Source organism: Oxyura jamaicensis, chromosome 5 (assembly GCF_011077185.1).
Source record: "Oxyura jamaicensis isolate SHBP4307 breed ruddy duck chromosome 5, BPBGC_Ojam_1.0, whole genome shotgun sequence".
Lineage (NCBI taxonomy): Eukaryota > Metazoa > Chordata > Aves > Anseriformes > Anatidae > Oxyura > Oxyura jamaicensis.
The window spans coordinates 43,903,846-43,922,442 of record NC_048897.1 but is presented as its reverse complement, the minus strand read 5'-3'; the positions used below and the strand labels follow the sequence as shown (position 1 = coordinate 43,922,442).

The following is an 18,597-nucleotide window of genomic DNA, read 5'->3' as shown; positions in this document are numbered from 1 at the left end:
TTAGAATTGTTGTCCCTAACCATGCAGCTAAGTTATATATACATATATATACACACTGACGGGATCAGAAAAAAATTAAGCAACATGTAACAACAGATGATGCAGGGCAAAATTCAAGTTCTAATTCTACCAATGGTTTCAGAACTCATTTCTGGCTATATGTGCAATGAAGTGATAAAGCTTGGGTTGATGTCATGCAAATTAGTGGGACAATTCCCTTTAGCAGTAAGATACACCTCTTCACAAAATAACTGCTCAAGATTTATCTATGCATGAGTGCTCCAGAACCAGGGTCTAAACTCAGAAGTGTTTAATTCAGAAACTCGGTGACAGAATTGACCCAGGATATATACTTTCTCTTTTCTTAGCAGTTTAATTTCTGTTAATCTAACGTACATGTTAGATTCCATTATCCTAAGGGAAAATACTGCCCATGTTTGGGAGGTGCCTTATGCACCTTGGGTACTGGGATATATGATTAATAATTTACAAGTGTAATTGAAAAAAAATCCAACCGAGGAAGTATAAGTAGAAAGAGATAAACTGACATCCTCAGATCAGAAACTTGGCTTTCTTTAAATGAGGTTTACAGAGTGCTGAAGACTTAAATAAGCTCTTCCCCATCCTCAGGAAGTTCTATTTGAGGAAAAAAAATAATGCACATCAACTGACAGAAGCTACCTATACCTGCTTATTTATAAGACCACAGTTCTGTTCGAAGAAGACACTTCGTGTGTTTGGGATTTTGTTTGCTTGCTTTAATCTGGTCTATATTATCACTGTAAGTCTCTATGCATTAAGAGAAATTTTTTTGCATTGTTGCACCTAGCTGTAGACATGTTGTATTCGTGTTACCCTGTATGTCATGCTAATTCTCCAAGCATTTATTTTTTCCCCCAAATTTAATAACCTTAATTTGCATTTTTCCATAGAATGATTCTGCTTTCTAGCAATTCACTTATATTTTTCTAGTCTTTATTAACTCTTGTCAATGTGTACTAAAGTTTCATTCACTCATTCTATTTTAACACAAACAATCACTACCCTGAGATGCTGCTCTATTGTGCTCAACAAATGCTTTAGACTAGGGTAGGGTGGAGGGGGAGATGCTGTTAAAAAGAAAGCAGGAGAGACATGCGCTAATCTTGGGCAAGCCAAGTGTAATACAGACACAAAACTAAGAAATTATTTTTAAGTAGTTTTTCAATAAATCATTAAAGATACTTGAGTGTTATCACACTTAACTGCGTGGTAGAAAAAGCTTTTCTTTAGATCTCACATTTTAATAAAGAAAATGGCTTCTGGCAAAATTCTTGCGAGATCTTACTAAAAAGATATTTGATTTTCCAGCACAACACTGGGCAAGACTTCTTACCTCACTCCTCATGAGTGTCTTAACACTACATTTATGAGGACATGAAACCATGACACATGGGCAGTCTGTATCTTCATGTTTCTACAGAGGAAAAAGCAAACAAACCACAAATCAGCTTGTACTCTGAAGTTAATGAGCACTTACCTGCAAACAAAAGCACCCTTACAATAATTAAAAGTACACTTTTTTTCCCCAACATTAATCCTAATTGTGCAGAGTTACAAAACTGCAAAACATCCTTTTATGCTTCTGATAGATTCTAAACCAAAAACAGAGATTTTCTTTTTTTTTTTTTTTTTCTCATTAGAGTAAGTCTACTTGCTTAGTATTTTGTTTTTACTCAGGAGCAATCAAACAATAATAAAAATCAAGTTTTCTCCCCCAAGAATTACTCACAAAAAGTCAAGCACCTTTAAGAGTGAATAGAACCAGTGCAGGTGTTTTTTTTTTTTTTTTTTTTTTTTAAGAATATACAGTGCATGGAAAAGCTCTCCAGCAATATGCATTGCACAATCTCAGATAAGTCTTCCTTCCTATATAAGGATATTTCCCTTACGATGGTTTTCTAACTTTTATTCCCAAGCATCTGATACTGAGTCTCATTGCTATACATCCAAAGTTCAAAAGAGATGAAATTTATCACACTGCTAGGCAGGCATTTTGATCTGAACCTAGCTGATGACAGATACCTTAGTATAGCTGTCAAACCAAAACACCATAGAAAGGGAAGAAGATCAGGCCCAGTCTAACTGAATTTGCATTTCTTCTCAGTTTTTCTCAGCAAAATGAAAAATCTGGAAAAAAAGTTTTCATTTTGTGTCAAGGAAAGGTCCCATTCAACTTGAAACAAACTGTTTCATTACTGGTACTTAAGAAAAGCAAAGGAAACAAAGGTTTAGATTTATAAGCCCACTAGAAAAGTAAGATGATGTAGCATGCCATTTTTGCCCAGCATAGATACCTATCTTTGAAACAAAACCAAGACAAGGGAGATGCAAACTCTGAGATGTGAAAGGCCTTGGTTCAGAACTCAGTCATAAATCTGTGAGCAGAGAACATATGTCCTCCGTTTTAAAAGCAGATCGGGCATGCTGTTCTGCATGGAGCAAGTCCATCCTGTGATCCCTCCGACTTGCACTACCTCACTTGGTGTAGCGCACACAGACAGAAAGCAAGAAAGGCTAGGTTGCTCCTTAGCCAGACAGCTGGGACAGCCTCCCGAAACGTGGCAGGAGCTAGGTTCAGGCCTACCCCAGCAGGACATGGCTACCCAAACAGGCTCAGTGCTAGCACAGACTGAAAACATCTCTCCCCAAAGTAACCTCTGTCACAGTGACTGCAGTATTCTGATAAAGAACAGCTATAGGACCGTATCTTCTGACAGACTTAAAAACTGGACCTGGACCCCACTCATGCTGAACACACACATCACTGTGTTGAAGAGACATCACACTACCATGCAGCTCTGGGAGCCTACTGTCCTACAAACTTCTCCAATTGTTGGACAAATACAAAATTAATATATATATACACACACACACACTCCCTTCTACCATCCTTTCCCTAATTTTAGCTCTCTTTAACCTACCTAAGCTATCTAACAAAGGCCATGAAATAAATGCTGAAAGTTCCCTCACAGCTGATAACAAAAAGGCCCCGTGCAACTCACTGACAGCCCTCTCTCCAGCTCCTCTCCCAAGGCCCACCCAGTGAAACCAGTGACCTCAGGATACACCAGACTGATCTCATTCCCGTGGCAGAACCTCTTCCCACCAACCAGCTACATTCACATGCTGCCAAGCACACAAAACCTAAAACCAAGGCAGCACACCACTTGGGTAGCACCACGATGGGGAGCATCGAGCACAGGTGAGGGAAGGCAGGATATTAACACTGCCCTCTAGAGAAGCCGAGGCCACATTAGGGACACATCTAGCTCCAAGAGCAGCAACAAGGGAGCAAGGTCTCATGTCTACCCCAGCGGCTGTCCCAGCCAGCTCAGCTCTATTTCCAACTGCTGGCTGAAGTTCAGATTGCCTTGGCAGGGACAAGGAGATAGCAAAGAGCCTAGGCACCAAGTAATGCTGTCCTTCCAGATTTGTATCTTCATACTACCCAATTATCAATTTTATGGGACAAACATTCAACTAACTTTGTGGATTATCCATCAAAAAGATATAGTAATTCAGAAGGATTTCAGGTTACCAATTTGTTTTAAATTACAGTATGGAGGAGGTAGATTTGTGACAAGAAAAACTTTTCTTTCCTTTGAACCATATACAAAAAGTTAACTCACCTAGCAACAGTGCAGACAAGACAAATGTAATCTAAAAAAGTGAACTAACTTTGTTAACTAGAGAGTCTGCCTTCAACAACGGGGATTTCCTACCCCCCAAGATCATGGGATTCTATGAAGACACGAACCATATGTACTCCGGTAAAATTATTTTTGTTTCCATTTGCATACCTTTTTTCTCAGTACGCTCCTTCTATCTCCATTTTCAGTTCAAGTCACTGAGAGCTGCTTCAGTCATTATTACGTTAAAAAAAATTAGGCTACAGAAGCTAGAGATGAACTCAGCCTCTGGGTGACAGAACTCTAATAAGTCAAAAGGAGCCTTTCGTTCAAATGTTCAGTCTCACTGAGCTTCTAATTCTCCTCATTACCAAAGTACAATGAGGTAATACAATCAGGCCATTAAAAAACAACAGCAGCAGCATTTCTATAATCATTGAATTTTTTGAAACCTAGGCAAATCTGGAGAAGATTTTGGAGGAGAAGAACAATTACTTTATTTACAACTACTCTTTTCTGTACTTCAGTGTAACATGTCATTCTTGTTTCCAACATGAATACATAAAAGGTGAATCATTGAATTAAAATCCGGTAGAAAAACTTGTCTCTCAGCTTCTGAATATCTTGAAAGCTACCACTTGTTCAAAGATTTCATTAGCATTAAATCCACCAATATCTGATAAAAGATTTCTGAAACTAAAACAGTTTTATGTTTCTCAAAAGGTAAGGATGATTTTAGACTCAAAAATTTAACAGGGATAACTGCACTGCCCCAGTAAAAATCAATTGTCTACGAGGAACCCACGAGCATGTTGGTTAGATATGGAAAACCAGCTGCATAACAAGACATATCTAATGCTCACTGACTTTGTCCATTAAGAATGGACACATTTTTTAGTGTCATTCTTTGTCTATTAACAATTCCCAACCTAAAGAAAATTCTGGAAGAATACCAGCCATGATCTAACTAAACACACTTTCACATTTGCATGTGCAAGAATAAAAAAGGTATATACAATATTCTTTGCCTAGTTTTTTACATCTCAGTCTTCTGAAAGACAGCAGCATATTTTCTGTTTTGAGTTACTAAGTCTGAGAGGACAATACCATATTGGCAGCTGAACATAACATGAAGAGTTATTTCTCCATATTAACATATGGAAACTTGAAACAAGAAAATACCGCACCTGCAACATAATCATTGGGACTTGGCTTTTACAGTATTTACAAGTTGTCTCCCGGTATTTACAGGTCTTCTCTACATGGTCTGGCAAATCTTTTCTTAGTATTTTTTCTTTGCAATCAGCACGAGGACATGCAAGTTCTTCAAACTGACAATCAGTTTTCAAATGCATCTGAAAGATAAAAAAAAAGTCAAGCCAACTAAGTCTTGTGCATTTCTTCTCTCCTTTGAAGACTTCCCATGTTAAATAACTTCAGAACCAAAGTAACCTTAGGACCAAAGTAAGTAGTTACCTTGTGCACTAGTGTGCAAGAGCAAATAGCAACAAGTCTACTCAGGAATAGATTACTGACTTTATGGTGTTTACCTAGAGAACAGATTCCACTGTATTAAAGATATACATGAGCAACTTTCATACTGGAAGCACATGCAATTTCACACAGGCTATTTTAACAAAAGGTAAGAATTCTTTTTCAGTGTATGTTATCCCACAGACATATGTGCTGCTTCAAGGTTTTAGGGTTTAAGTACTTTATCTGGTTCACTCACAGCAAATTTAAGTACCCACATAGCTTGCTGCAGACTTCTTTATAATCATTCCTTCTAATTCCTTAAATTGCTAGATTACTGTTACGCCTTTGTGAAACAAAGTTGCAAGTTCTGTATTAGTCTGGTGAAGCCAAGTTACACAACTCCATGCATAAACCACCACTTAAGTCAGAGGATTAGCATTGGTAATAAAAAATAAAAGAAATAAACACACCAAAAACAAATCACATTTTTAAAGTATACATTAGGATTTTCCCCCCCTTTTTTTAGTTCTCCCTCTAGTTCCTGTTTGTTTTGCACTTTTACATTGAGCTTTAGTGTCATACAACCACATTATTTTTTTTACCACAATCCCTCATAGCATATCAAAAAGATGAATTCCAAATAATCCAACTCTGTTCCAGCTTTATAAATAAGCAGATTAATCACCAGTGTGAGCAAGACACTGGCCAATGTTTTCATTTGCAAGATTTCTTCTCATTCTTTAACTCAAAAGAAAGCTTATGACTACGTTTGATTACTTACCAGTAATTGACCCAGAGACAGTTGTTCTTTGCAGCCCTTGTTTTCATTTCTGCAGTATATCTGAAGGGCAAGAAGTTCTCTCCTGCAACAATTATCTTTAAACACCTGAAGGGAAGAAATAAAATAACATCAAAGGCCACTTCATCTTCGAAACTTTAAACCCTTCAAGAATATGCAAGTTCAAGGAAAGAAGTCATGCAATTCAGCTACAGCAACGTCATTTAATTTTAACCTTATGTGCCAAAAATAAAATGCTACCATTCAATTTTTCTTAATGTGCACATCATAGATTTCTCCACTGTGAAGCAGACCAGTAACAGAAGATATTTGGACAGATGCTCTACTATTATTCCACCTGTACTATAAATACCGTAAAGGGGAAAGGTAAAAGAAGATTATGATTTTTGCTATTTGTTTGCCTATATTAGGTGTAAGCTAGAACTCCTCATGTTATTTGGGAAGCTAGTGTATTAGATACAATATCATAGGACCAAAAAAAAAGGAGTTGAAACAGTGGTTTAAAGAGAGGATTTCAAGGAAGGCAGTCACACAGTGACCAGCCTGGTTTGTTTGAACACCTATTTACACTTCTCTGATAATACATACTTACAGAAATTCTAAGGTCTTAGTTCAGAGGAGGTTTACTATTTCACTGATAAGAAGGCTTTAACCATCTCTCCATTTTGATGTTTGTAAGCCTTTCCTGAATTTTTGTCTATAATAAAACTGCAGGAAGTTAGAAATAGAGCTAAGGAAGTTAGACTTTGTACCTTTAACACATGATACCCCATTAAAAAAGATCTGTTTCAGAGACAATGTAGTGACACTACCAAGAAGCCCTATCGCTAGGGGCAGAAAGTGGGAAAGAAGACTGAACGCCGTTATGGCTGTTCTTATGTGCAAACTGAATAGATAGAAACTTCTAGTTACTTGAAGTTGCATCCACGGCCATTTAGAAATACCAAAGACCAAGTCCAACTACGATTACTTTACTGATAAATGGGGTTTTGTGAAACGTATCCCTACAGCTTACGCAGTAACTATGGAACTGTTCGGCATGCCAGCATTTAATAACAACTATAGCACTGTCCACAGTGTCTATGGATCTACCCCCAGTATCAGTAAAGAAGAAAAAATACTGCAACCAGTCTGACACAGGTCTCTGATTTTTATTTAGTTTTCAGATGCACATGTGAAGTTTAATGAATCAACAAATCTCATTTAAATAACCAATTTTCAGCACTGCAGGTGCTGTTAAATACCCCACCCCCTTAAGTAATACACCATGCTACTAGGCACAGCTTTGCCAACTGAAGCTAAGATGATTCTTGAAGTTTTGCCAAGACTGTCTAAAAGCTCTTCAATGATTTTGGACACCAGCATTCTGTGGGAAGAGACAGGTTTCCAGTTTCATGAAAATCACCATCTGACTTGCACACTTAGTTTAACAAAATTAAACTAAGTTGCCCTTCATGTCTTCCTCCTATTTTAAAAGATATTTGAACTTTCATCATAAATGTACATATACATGTGTATTGGGAGCTAGAAAGCCAGAGCTTAAATGATGAATAAAGTAGACATCATGATTACTGGTTTGAGCTCCTCGAAAGCCCATCCATGTCAAAACTGAATTAAGCACTTTTCAGAGAACTACTCTGTGTTAAGACAAGAAGAGATTGATGTACCCACTAGCATGTTCTTGAAAATGCTTACTATTAAAAGCATTTGTTCAGGCAGTAAAGACTATTGACACAAAGAATTTACTAAACACTTTGGAAAAGTCTAATCTAAAAAATGCATAAAGTCAAAAAGAATATTCCCTACCCACAACCCTTCAGAGGCAACAAAGTTTTCTTGTGAAATACTATGGAGAGATTATCAGCGAAGTAACTTATCCAAATAAAATTCTCCGATTCTATTACACTTAACTCCACATTGTTTTATTTCCAGTGTGGTTCACAGAATACCATCATGTAAAACAGAATTAGTCAACAAGCAGACATGATCTACAGCCAAATCAGGAGTAAGGTTTGCTTAGACCTGTCACAGCCTCTGCATACCTACAGTAGATGCAATATTTGTTACCATTATCCCAGCTGATGAGAACTGCAGTATGTTGCTGCAGCTTCCAGCTATGGAAACAAGATCCAACACCTGGACAGACCATTAGGGATGAGGTCAGCACAGTTTTCTGTCACATAGTTAACAGCAAAAATAAGCTGTCTTCCTAGATCAAATACATAGCTTAGATTCTAGAACAAAACTATGTTCTGCAGATAGCTTATTAGGCTTATGAAATAATTGCCACAAAGCACTTAACACATCTTGTGTATGCTACACAATTCAGTACTTTGAATAAGAAATAATTTTAACAATACCTTGTCTTTCACTATGCTTTCTTGACAGGCTGTACACTTGGGACTCGAAGAACTGCAGAGAAAAAGAAAAAAGCTGTATTCTAACTCAACTGAATTTTACAGTATAAGAACATCAGATTAATATGCATTTTACTTAGTTAAGACTGTTCAATGCTTTTTTAACTGTTAAAAGTGAATACAGTTTATTAATAATGAGATAGCGATGTTATTTCAAAAGTTTAGAACAGAGTCTGGAGTTCCCAAGGCAGTAAGACCACCACAACACCTGCACGCTGGTTTTCAAGTCATCAGAATTCATCCCCTATTTTACAAGCCTGCTCCTGATCCACAATTCTTGTTCCTTCTCTATCACTGCAAACAGGTAAAATATTGCATCTTTCAATTACCCAGATATTTTTCAAACAACACATAATTAGTCTTTACTGTCTCTGACAGAGAATTTTAAATATTTTCACCATAAAAAGATACATGTCCATCTCTCTCAAATTTGTTCTCGTTTTAGTAGCTGTTACCTGCTCCCTTTATCTAGTACAAATCCCTTTATTTCTTTGCAGCTCCTTCTCCCCCAAGTAAAATGGGGATAACCATACTGATCTCCCTCAAAACTCTGAGATCTGTGGATGAAAGCACTATTTAACAGCTAGGCAAGTTCTTTTGTAAAGCATCTCACCAACAGACTGTGCAAATTGCTGCTGTTTGCAGCATTGCAGATCAATGTAGAAGACTGAATTGATTTGATTATTTTATAGAATCAGTACAGTTATTTCAAATCACCTCACTGGCTTCTACTCATTGAGGTGACCATTCTTTATGGTCTTAGTGTATTTTGGAGCATCTTCACTGTCTCACAGCCTCAATATCTGTGTTATTTTTCTTAGGTAGAAGAAAAAAAGGAGGGGAGGGAAACTAATCTACTTGAGGGCATATAGTTCTTAATACAATGTCATCCTTTCCTCGCTTTTACTGAATTCACTCAAGCATCCTCTTGCTTAAGCTACAGCTGCATATTGAGCAGACTTTTTTTTGTTATCTACACTGACTCCCAGTTCTTTGTCCTCAAATAACCCTGGAAAAGAACCGGCTAGCATATAATCAGTGTGCGCAGCAGCATACTAACACTGAATGACGAAATTTGGTGCCAGATACCAAAACAATTTAAACTTATTTTGCTTCCTGTTTTATCGCACACTTTTTATTCCTTAAAAAAAGCTATAAATTTAATTTTAAAGGATTTGTTTGCAACAGGCACTTAAATATGGTGAAGTAACTACAATGACAGAGTGGTGTGGTAGATGGCCTTACCCATGTGTTCTTTTCAATAACAGACTAGTTAAAAAAAAACAGGAAGGTGAAATTATACATTCTAGCTGCACTGTAATAAGCACATGCGCATGTCTCACAGCAGGGAAGGAAAACTGCCCAGATTCCAGCAATGCCAGAATCCCTACTGCTTAGATTGTTAAGGGTCTGCTCTGTCCATCTGTACACATCCAAGCATGCCAGGTGTTTACTTTTCTGCAGTCACTGCTATTAACCATGTAAGAGCCTTCCAAAACCTACATTCAGAAAGAAGTAACTGCAAGCTATACCTTAACTGAAAACGTGTATTGAAAGAAAGGCCTTCTCCCCACCACCCCCCTCAATTTGGCATGCTGTAGCACAAAACCTGCAGGAGCTGATTACTGAGCTGCAGGCACTGGTATTTCCCCTGTACAGAGCTTATTCTTTATCACATGACAGGGTAACATAGCATCCTACAATCTTTTTCCATGTTGCATGTATTAATTTGCACCTTCCCAAGCTTACAATATTTCCAAGTGAAATATAGACTACTGCCTAGAGTTAAAATGCTTACAAAAAGTAAATGGGAGATCAAGAGCTTCCAAAGTCAAATCCTCTCTAGATTAGTAGCCCTAGGTGTAACATCCAGCGAGCTCATTTTGTTCTGTACCTCTGCTTTCCCAGGAGTATTAATGTAAGTATTGACTGCTTATTTACACCGGGAGATTAAAGCTTGGACAATGGTCTCCAAATATCAGACCAAGTGTCAGAAGCACACTGCTGAATACAATCACTAGCAATGCACCAAAGCTGAGAGGCAAAGAAATATATTTCTGTTGATGCATAGATACTTCTTAAAAGCTAGATACTCCTCTTTAAAAAGCCACATTTTATCCTTGCCTACATTTGGAAGGACTGCAACTCTCAGCATTTATTTTATGTCTACAATATACACTCACACATTTTACACTCTGGACCAAACATCTCAAAACAGAGAAGCCAGCATCCACAAAACAAAAAGCCCCAGGCCACAAACGGAGAATGCTTGTGGAGCTTCATTTCCCCATAAATACATGACATTTACCCAAGGGTCCCACTACTCAATTGTGAAGACAGGTCCGTAAAGACAGGTCCACGGGTAGGTCAGGTACTATCACCAATGAGCCTCTGCAGGCTCACTTCCTCACAAAGCCACAGCTCCAGATTATTAAATGGGTTCTAGACCAAAATAGCTATCCAGTCTACGCTCCAGGCAATGCAATTTTTACTTAATGCAACACTGCGTGGAATTAAAACACAATACCAATAGCTTCAACAATATTTATGGAAAGCTTAATTCATCTTCACCCAGAGGAGAAAACAAATGACTGTGCCAGCATATAGATAAGACACAAGGAGGCAAGCAACAAGATGAAGTCTACTTCTAGCCCTGGGCATTGGCTTAATGTATGCATAAAACTACGGTGGTGTTCATACTGTTTTCAGCAGTTCACGAGTTTTAAATATGTTTCAGTATAAGAAGAGTTACCTTAGCAAGGCATTCATGCAGGTCTCACAGAATCTGTGTCCACATTCAGTCTGTTTAGGATTGCATAAGATGAGGTGACATTTTTCACATTTATACTTATCCTCCACAGCATTTACAAATTTCTCTTTGTAGCCACCTTGCTCTGGAACATAAATTGATGCTGAAGGACTGCGATCAGGATTGGCCCTTTGTTGTACCATTTCTACAGATAAAGGAGGTTCTGTCTTCTTACTGGCATCCATGCTCTAAGATAAATTCTGTGAAGAAATAAAATAAGAAAAGCTCTGAGAAATGAAGGCTTTTTCCACTTGTATAAAACAAAACATATCAAAATTCTGATAGGCTATGTAAAACCAGAAAGCACTAAGGTGTGTCCACACATCATGCACACAATACATACATAAAGTAAACATATCTACATAGATTTATTAAGCTTAACTCTGTAAAGTATTCTACATTTTTAAGGGCTCTAGAAGGTGAAGAATTAAGCCCTATTCCTGAAAGCATAGCCTTAGTTATCTGTGGGCAGTGCTCTGGGAACAAGAAGGAAGAGTTATTTTTATTCTTCTATGTCTGACACTGAAAAACATCAGTAGTATTGAAGTCATATAATTATAGGAAGCAGCAGGGTGTGTGGATGACAAGGTGTGCTGGTACAGTGCCATGCTCAACTTTACTCACATGCTACTGCAAAAAGCACACAACCACTACTGTCCTATACAGGGTATCTGGAACCTACACAGCTCCATTGCCAGCTTCTCCTGTCTATCTCATGCAATAGCAATGTGTAAGATGCACCATTCTAAGCCTGTTTTAAAACAAAACATCAGGTTTTTACTCATTAAACAGCTTTCCAACCTCTTCATCATACATTCACTTCCACATGAAGAGAGCAGGTGACACAACTCTAATTGGCAGATGAGATACGTCGACATAACATGGCCACTTGATTAATTCACTGGGATGAAGCACAACTGACAGGCAGCTGAGAAAATAATTAATGCAGTTGAAGACTGAATTACAATAGCTATTATCCTGGACTGCGATACCTCTAGGTCAGCATGCAATGAATTAGCAGAGCAACAGAGGAAGAACACTGCGGATTAAATCTGAAAACCTGCTTTGAATAGCTTCCTTGCTTACAGAATCTTAGAACAGAAACACAGTCATTTCAGTTGGAAAAGACCCTTAAGACCACCAAGCTCAGCCATCACCTAACAATATTGAGTCTACCATTAAACCACGTCCTTCAGGAGCCACATCCATGTCTCTTACGTACACCTCCAGGCATAGTGACTCCACCAGTTCCCTGGGCAGCCTGTCACAGTGCCTAACCACCCCTTCTGTGAATGGGTTCTTCCCAGTTTAAGCCTCCCCAGCACAACCTGAGGTCATTTCTTTGCATCCTGTCATTTGTCACCTTATCCTGCAGTCAAAAAATCTAAGGGTTCTTAAAAACAAAAACAAAACAAAAACCCACCACCTCAGCACACGAAGGATCAAGCACATTTGGAGGATAAGACACCTATTTACATAAGAGAAATACTTCACTATTTACAAAAGAAAGGCCTTCTTTAGCTCTCTCTCCACGTTAACTGACATTTAAGGCATAAGCCTATTCCACTGCTCCAGTTGCTCCCTAACCACTAAAGGTTTCATTCAACTTTAAGAAGCAGAAAGAAGAAACGAGGCCCAGTTTGTTTCTTGGTTATGAAAGAACATCCACAAACACTACAAAGGGAGTCAAGTACCTGACCTCCCAAATACAAGCCTACACTTCCTTCACGTACACGCTTTTTGTAATCTTGGTTTCCCTTGCCAAGCTCAAAACAAGTATTTGTAATTAAATGTATTTTCTTGTAGATCATTTCTGTATCTATGCTTTAGGTATAGAATTCTCCACAGAGACTAAACAGACAAGGAAATTTCATTCATTTCTGATACCAACTGTTTTTCTTAAAAGACAGAATCACTGATACCAGTTCGTATCTTTACCAACACCAGCTAAACACGAGTAAAGGTGTTCAGCGAAGAATCCACACTTCAGTGTCCTCCCATCCCAGGGAAAGCCTCTCCGTATCTCCATCAAATACAGAGAAAGCCTGAGGAAAGCCATCCTCATAACTTGAGTACATAGATTCAATGATTGTGTTGTACTCAAAGCAACAATAAAAACGACATTTTCTACAGTAATCAAAAATATAAAGTCCAGACCATAATTTGAGTTGATGTCTGCCTGCTCCTTATCTAGTCTTCAAAGACTGTTCTGCCAAGGCATTAAACTCTGCAGTCTGAAGCAGAGAAAGATCAGTGCCGAACTGAAAGCAATTTGCACTTCTCTTCAATGTAGAAATTTAGATTAATTTAGATGAGGGACTAAACTAAAGTTTCAGCAGCAAGCATAAAAGCAGACTACGACTGCACTGAAGAGGCAATTCAAGAGGTTGCAACCAGTACACAAGAGACGAGATGTGATGCTGAGAACAAGACTCTTGGAGGCAAGAAGGTTAAGAGAACTACCATGAGTGAGAAAGGAAAGCGGCTAATTAAAGTAGTTTAGCATTAGAGATTGCCTAACTCCACTGGCATTGCTGAACATCCACGGCTGGGCAGAGGTGACCCCATCATGAGCTTAGGACTTGGCTCTTTGTTGAAGGGTGCAAGGGAAAAGGAGGTTAGAAAGAGAAAAGTGCCATTCCATAAGCATCTGAACTGGTAAAACTTAGCTACCTATGGATTGGCTTCTCATGTATGATTGCAGGAAAAGCTACAAGTCAGTTTCCTGTTGGTTTAAATTGTGCAGATTTCCCTTTTCCCTCTGCAACTCCATATTCTTTTGTCATATTCGAGACTTCTACCATTCGGTCAACTCTTAAAGTCAAAAACCAACTTCAAGCACATTGATGGGTGAGAACAACAAATATAGGGAACGTGATTTTCCTTAGAGTGCCAGAATAAAACAAGACATGGCCTGATTCTGACCCACAGAACAAACAGAAAAAGAGGCACTAAAAGCGATGCTGCAGGGAGAATTGGCAAGTCAAGACAGCGCAGGGTTCCTGAACTTAGGCACCATACAAAAAGAACCATACTGGATGTTTGTTTCCTCATCCTGTTTCTTCAAAACAAAAAGAAGCTAAATATCAGATATTTAAAGTCTTTCAAAAGCATTATTTCTTCATGGAAACTAAGTAATTGGTCACAAGGAGGCAGGGGTGAAAAGGAGAATACTCAAGATTCAGCTGAGAAAGAGTACTGAATGCCAAATGAACAGCAGGTGAGAGTTTCACAGAGATATGAAACTGCTCAGTGGCTGAACTGACAGCTGGAAAAAGAGATTTCATACCAAAATAAGCTGCACAGTGCTCCACATGACACCCCTTTTGGAATTGGCATATTGAATATCATGTCACAGAAAACAACCAGAAAGCACACCAATAAATAAAATTTACTAGGCAATATGCTTAACGGTGAGATTTGTGTGCTTCAGCTTTTGTGTTTTTCTTTCATGAAGGAGTATGTCAGACAAGAAAAGCTAAACAAGCGCAGCACTACAGCAGCCAGCTTGGTGAGGAATTCTCTGCCACAGTGCTCTGAACAGCCAGCAGCTTCTTAGGCAGCAAAACCAGGAAGCCATTCATAAAGTGCTGCAATAAAAATACAACAGAACTGAACTTAAAAGAACACTAAAACCTCTATTACAACCCAAAAGCTGCATTTAACAAGGAGGTGGGAAGACTTGATGTTCATCAAACTGCACACAGAAACCAAACTACTGTATGCACAGAGCTACATCCTCAGGCATGAGAGTTACATGCTGTTACACACGTATATGAAACCAACAGTGAATGCAAGGGCAAATACTACATTTCAGCTGCGATCCCCTTGCAAACAGCCTTCTATTATGGTTTACACATACCACTACAGGGTGACATCTGCAACATCAGCTCTTCATTCTCAGGACTCAGATTATACCCCCATAATCAGGTTTTAAACTGCCAACAAGAGGCACTTTTGAAGTCACACCTTAGTAAGGTACTACGTGCTTACAGTAGTAAAGATAACCACTTCTAGAAAGCAGGGAGGTGAGCCTGGCTAGAACATTCAAGATATATCGTGAGCTGCTGACTCCTAAAGGCATGGCAAACTGCCATCAAGTCAGACTTCAGTCCTTGTTCAGCAAGCTAAATCTTAACTCCTGCTGCACCACTAGCTACTTCTTTAAGCTTCAGCTTTCTTATCCCTGGGAAAAGTCATCAAAATAACAAGAATGAATTTTAGATGTCTTAGAACTCAGATAGTCTGTTGGACAAACTGTTAAATCTTGGATAATCACCTTTCAGGACAGATCAACACACAAAAAGGCACAATCTCCAAGGCTGGTTCTGTCCACTATTGATTACCATTCTTTCAGCCATTTCTCAAGCAGTCAGCATATGCCTACAGTCACGCTTCTTCAAGAGTAACAAAAGTAAAGATTCTCTGGTCATCATGTCTGTGACATGGCTTGCTCCCCCAAAGTCGGTCACATCTCACTGAGCTCTATTTTGTCATTCCTCTTAACAGAAGTGAGGTCCAGCCTCAGATCCTAGAGTGTCAAGTAGTACTTTGGGCCACACATACTGCAACAAAGGTCAGTACAATTTCTTCTTTAACTCATACTAATGTTAGAAACTGGAAGCAAAACTAAGTTTACCGACAAAGATGTTCCAGGAATTAGACAGCATGGAAGTTACCAAAACAGCATTTTTTTTTCCTTGTTTAAGCAAGAATGCTGTTCTTGTTGCAGAGAGGGCAGACATCCTAGAAATATGCACTAGAGTTTTTGAATTATGCCACACCATTGGTTTATGTTGTTGGGTTTACTTGCTCTTTAGGAATAAAACTCATTTGCAACTTAGAAATACAATACAGCTTCTATAAAATTTTTAAAATAAATTTACATCTGAAAAAAACACAAAAACAATCTGTAACTCTTACTGAACCCCCAAGAAAATGGTTTAGGAATGGACCACAGGATTTAGTACTTAGCAAGCTCTGCATGAAGACAGTTTCAATACATTGACAATATAAAGCAGGTAAGCTTTTACCGAAGTTTTAAAATCAAAAGAGTTCAAGCAGTTATTTCAAGAAAATGTTTGTTACAACGATAACAAAAGATACAATCTACTTTTGTTTTACTTAGGCCAGAAAAGCTTTTCTATCAAATTGCAAACGATGCAGGCAACAGAAGTTACCCAAAGAGAACTGTGCTGCACACACAATATCTAAACTAAGCTCTGAAAAAAGAAACCTGAAGTTGGATGGGAGCTAAAGATCACAACAGAAAAGCGACCAATTAAGATGATCCAACCTTTCTTCTTCAAAGAGCAGCATTTATATTTTTATCTAAGAAGTGTAAGAACACAGAAACTCTAGTGTCCCATCCTAACTAGGTCACTTTCTGGTAATACAGAGTGTTTTCTTTTTAAACCTAGTTTTTACTGAAATAGGGCTCCTTGTTGTTCTATCCATCCTTCCATTCATGAATCAGCCTCTTCAAAAAAAAAAAAAAAAAATACAACAACCCATTGGGAACCAACCGTACAGACAGGTCTCATGAAAATGGGCAGTTCTGTGGGGAACAGAAAGAGAAACTTAATGTAGCATCCCAGCAAGTAAAAGGCTAGGAAAGTGCAACCTCAAACACCACCGCCTCTGTGTGGTCGATCAGCTGGCCAGTCTGCATAAGCTACATCTAAACCACCTACTCCCCATTGTCTAGGCAAACTGGGTGGTCTTTATCCCCTCTAGTACTATAATGGGAAGGTAGGGTGTTTGAAGGCCTTTTTTTTTTTTTTTTAATTATCAAGGAAGGGAGAAAATTGGGTCAAGAAGGGGATATAGTGCACAGATTTGTAGGAAACCAGACAATAGACTTCTTCAGTTTCAGTCTTCACAGAATTTTCTTTTGTAATTTACAGGACACCCTCAGAGAACCAAATAATTGTTTACTTGGAGTGGTATTTCTACCTCTTCAGTCTTCCCAGCCCACATGTTTCTATCACAGTTATTGCTTCAAATTATCGCACAGAATTACATTAAACGATGAAAAAATTTAACTTTGTCTTTCAGCATTTTATAGCTTCCAATAAATTCCTGGTACATGCTTATTGAAAAGAACATACACCTCTTTTACTATCTCTTAGACAGTCTGACTCAGTTTTGCTTCCACTTCTGAATGCAATTTTATAATATATAACATACTGCCATAACACGATGGCTGGTTAAAACAATAATGCAAGCTGAAAGCAGTATATCGCTGACAACATATTATCAATTTACCCAATTCAACAAATGTCAAGAAAATTAAATCTGAGCAGGAAGACTGCCATGGGTATTTTGATTCCAGAGCTCCCGAACACAAGGTATCTCACTGCAGAGGCCTGGTCTCACAGCATCCAGGCAACACCTTAGCCTACTGACCAGGCTAAAGCCCCACAGTTGTTGAATTTGGACGGGCACGGAAGAAGAACTGAGAAAATAAAGTGTAAATAGTTTGACTCGCACCACAGAAGTATCTAGGCAGTGACCAAAACAGTACTGGAGCATCAGGTTTGATAGCTAAGGATCATCCATTGATTTTCCTCGTACCAAGTTCAAAAGTCACTTCCCTCTTCTTGTTTGTACAGGGAAATTAATGATTTTTCCCCTCCATGCGCTTGTTCTGTTTGATTCACTGTTTACTGTCTTTGTACAACATGTACAGGATCAACCTCCAGTGCTTCGGTGTTTCTAGCATATGTCTTATGGGGAAGTTCTGAGGGGCACCAGGGAAGACGGGAGGGTTACAGTCACCAACTTAAGGTATAACTTTACACATTGGAAAGCATGAGACCACCCCTCACGCATTTTCATGTGACACATTCAAATACTAATTCCTATACAAAAATAAAAGCATCACTGGCATGTAAAAGCTTTTTAATGCAGTACGAACAACTGAATAGTTTAACTGCTATAACCTTCATCTTACGCTTGCCAAAGTATCCACCTTCCTCGCATAAACTAATACAAACCAACTTTGAACATGACCTTGAGATCACATGCAAAATAGAAAAAAATCAACAGGGAGTGGGGGGAAAGAATCACTACTTGGATATAACACACAGGATACAAGCATCTGAATGCACACGGGAAAGACTGAGTACTCTCTGCATGAGAAGCTTTGGCCATTCACAAGCTCTTCATAGTCAGTTATTAGGTACAGTACCCTGGAATCATTCAGCTTGGAAGAGACCTCTGGAGGTTATCTAGCCCAGCCTCCTGTTCAGAACAAGGCTAACTTCAAAGACTGTGCTGCCCAAGGCCTTGCCCAGCTGAGTTTTCAAAACCTTGGAGACTGATGATACTACAGCCTCCCCGAGTAACCTGCTCCAGTGCTCAAAACTCCTGCTGTGAAGAAGTCATTTTATAGCTATTACAATATGATCTTGTATAGAGAAA

The 18,597-nt window shown here is 38.6% G+C and overlaps 1 protein-coding gene across 12 annotated transcripts in view; it reads right to left on the bottom strand.

Moving 5' to 3' along the window:
- The window catches only part of TRAF3 (TNF receptor associated factor 3), a 71,337-nt gene that overhangs the window by 22,329 nt on the left and 30,411 nt on the right, over positions 1-18,597 (bottom strand). For all 12 annotated transcript variants that reach the window (XM_035326571.1, XM_035326561.1, XM_035326572.1 and 9 more), the window contains 5 exons: positions 11,116-11,372; positions 8,307-8,358; positions 5,929-6,033; positions 4,859-5,026; positions 1,376-1,456 (listed from right to left, as the gene is read on the bottom strand). In XM_035326571.1, the coding sequence (XP_035182462.1) occupies positions 1,376-1,456; positions 4,859-5,026; positions 5,929-6,033; positions 8,307-8,358; positions 11,116-11,357 (648 nt within the window). In that variant the 5' untranslated portion in view covers positions 11,358-11,372. The remainder of the gene's footprint in view (positions 1-1,375; positions 1,457-4,858; positions 5,027-5,928; positions 6,034-8,306; positions 8,359-11,115; positions 11,373-18,597) is intronic.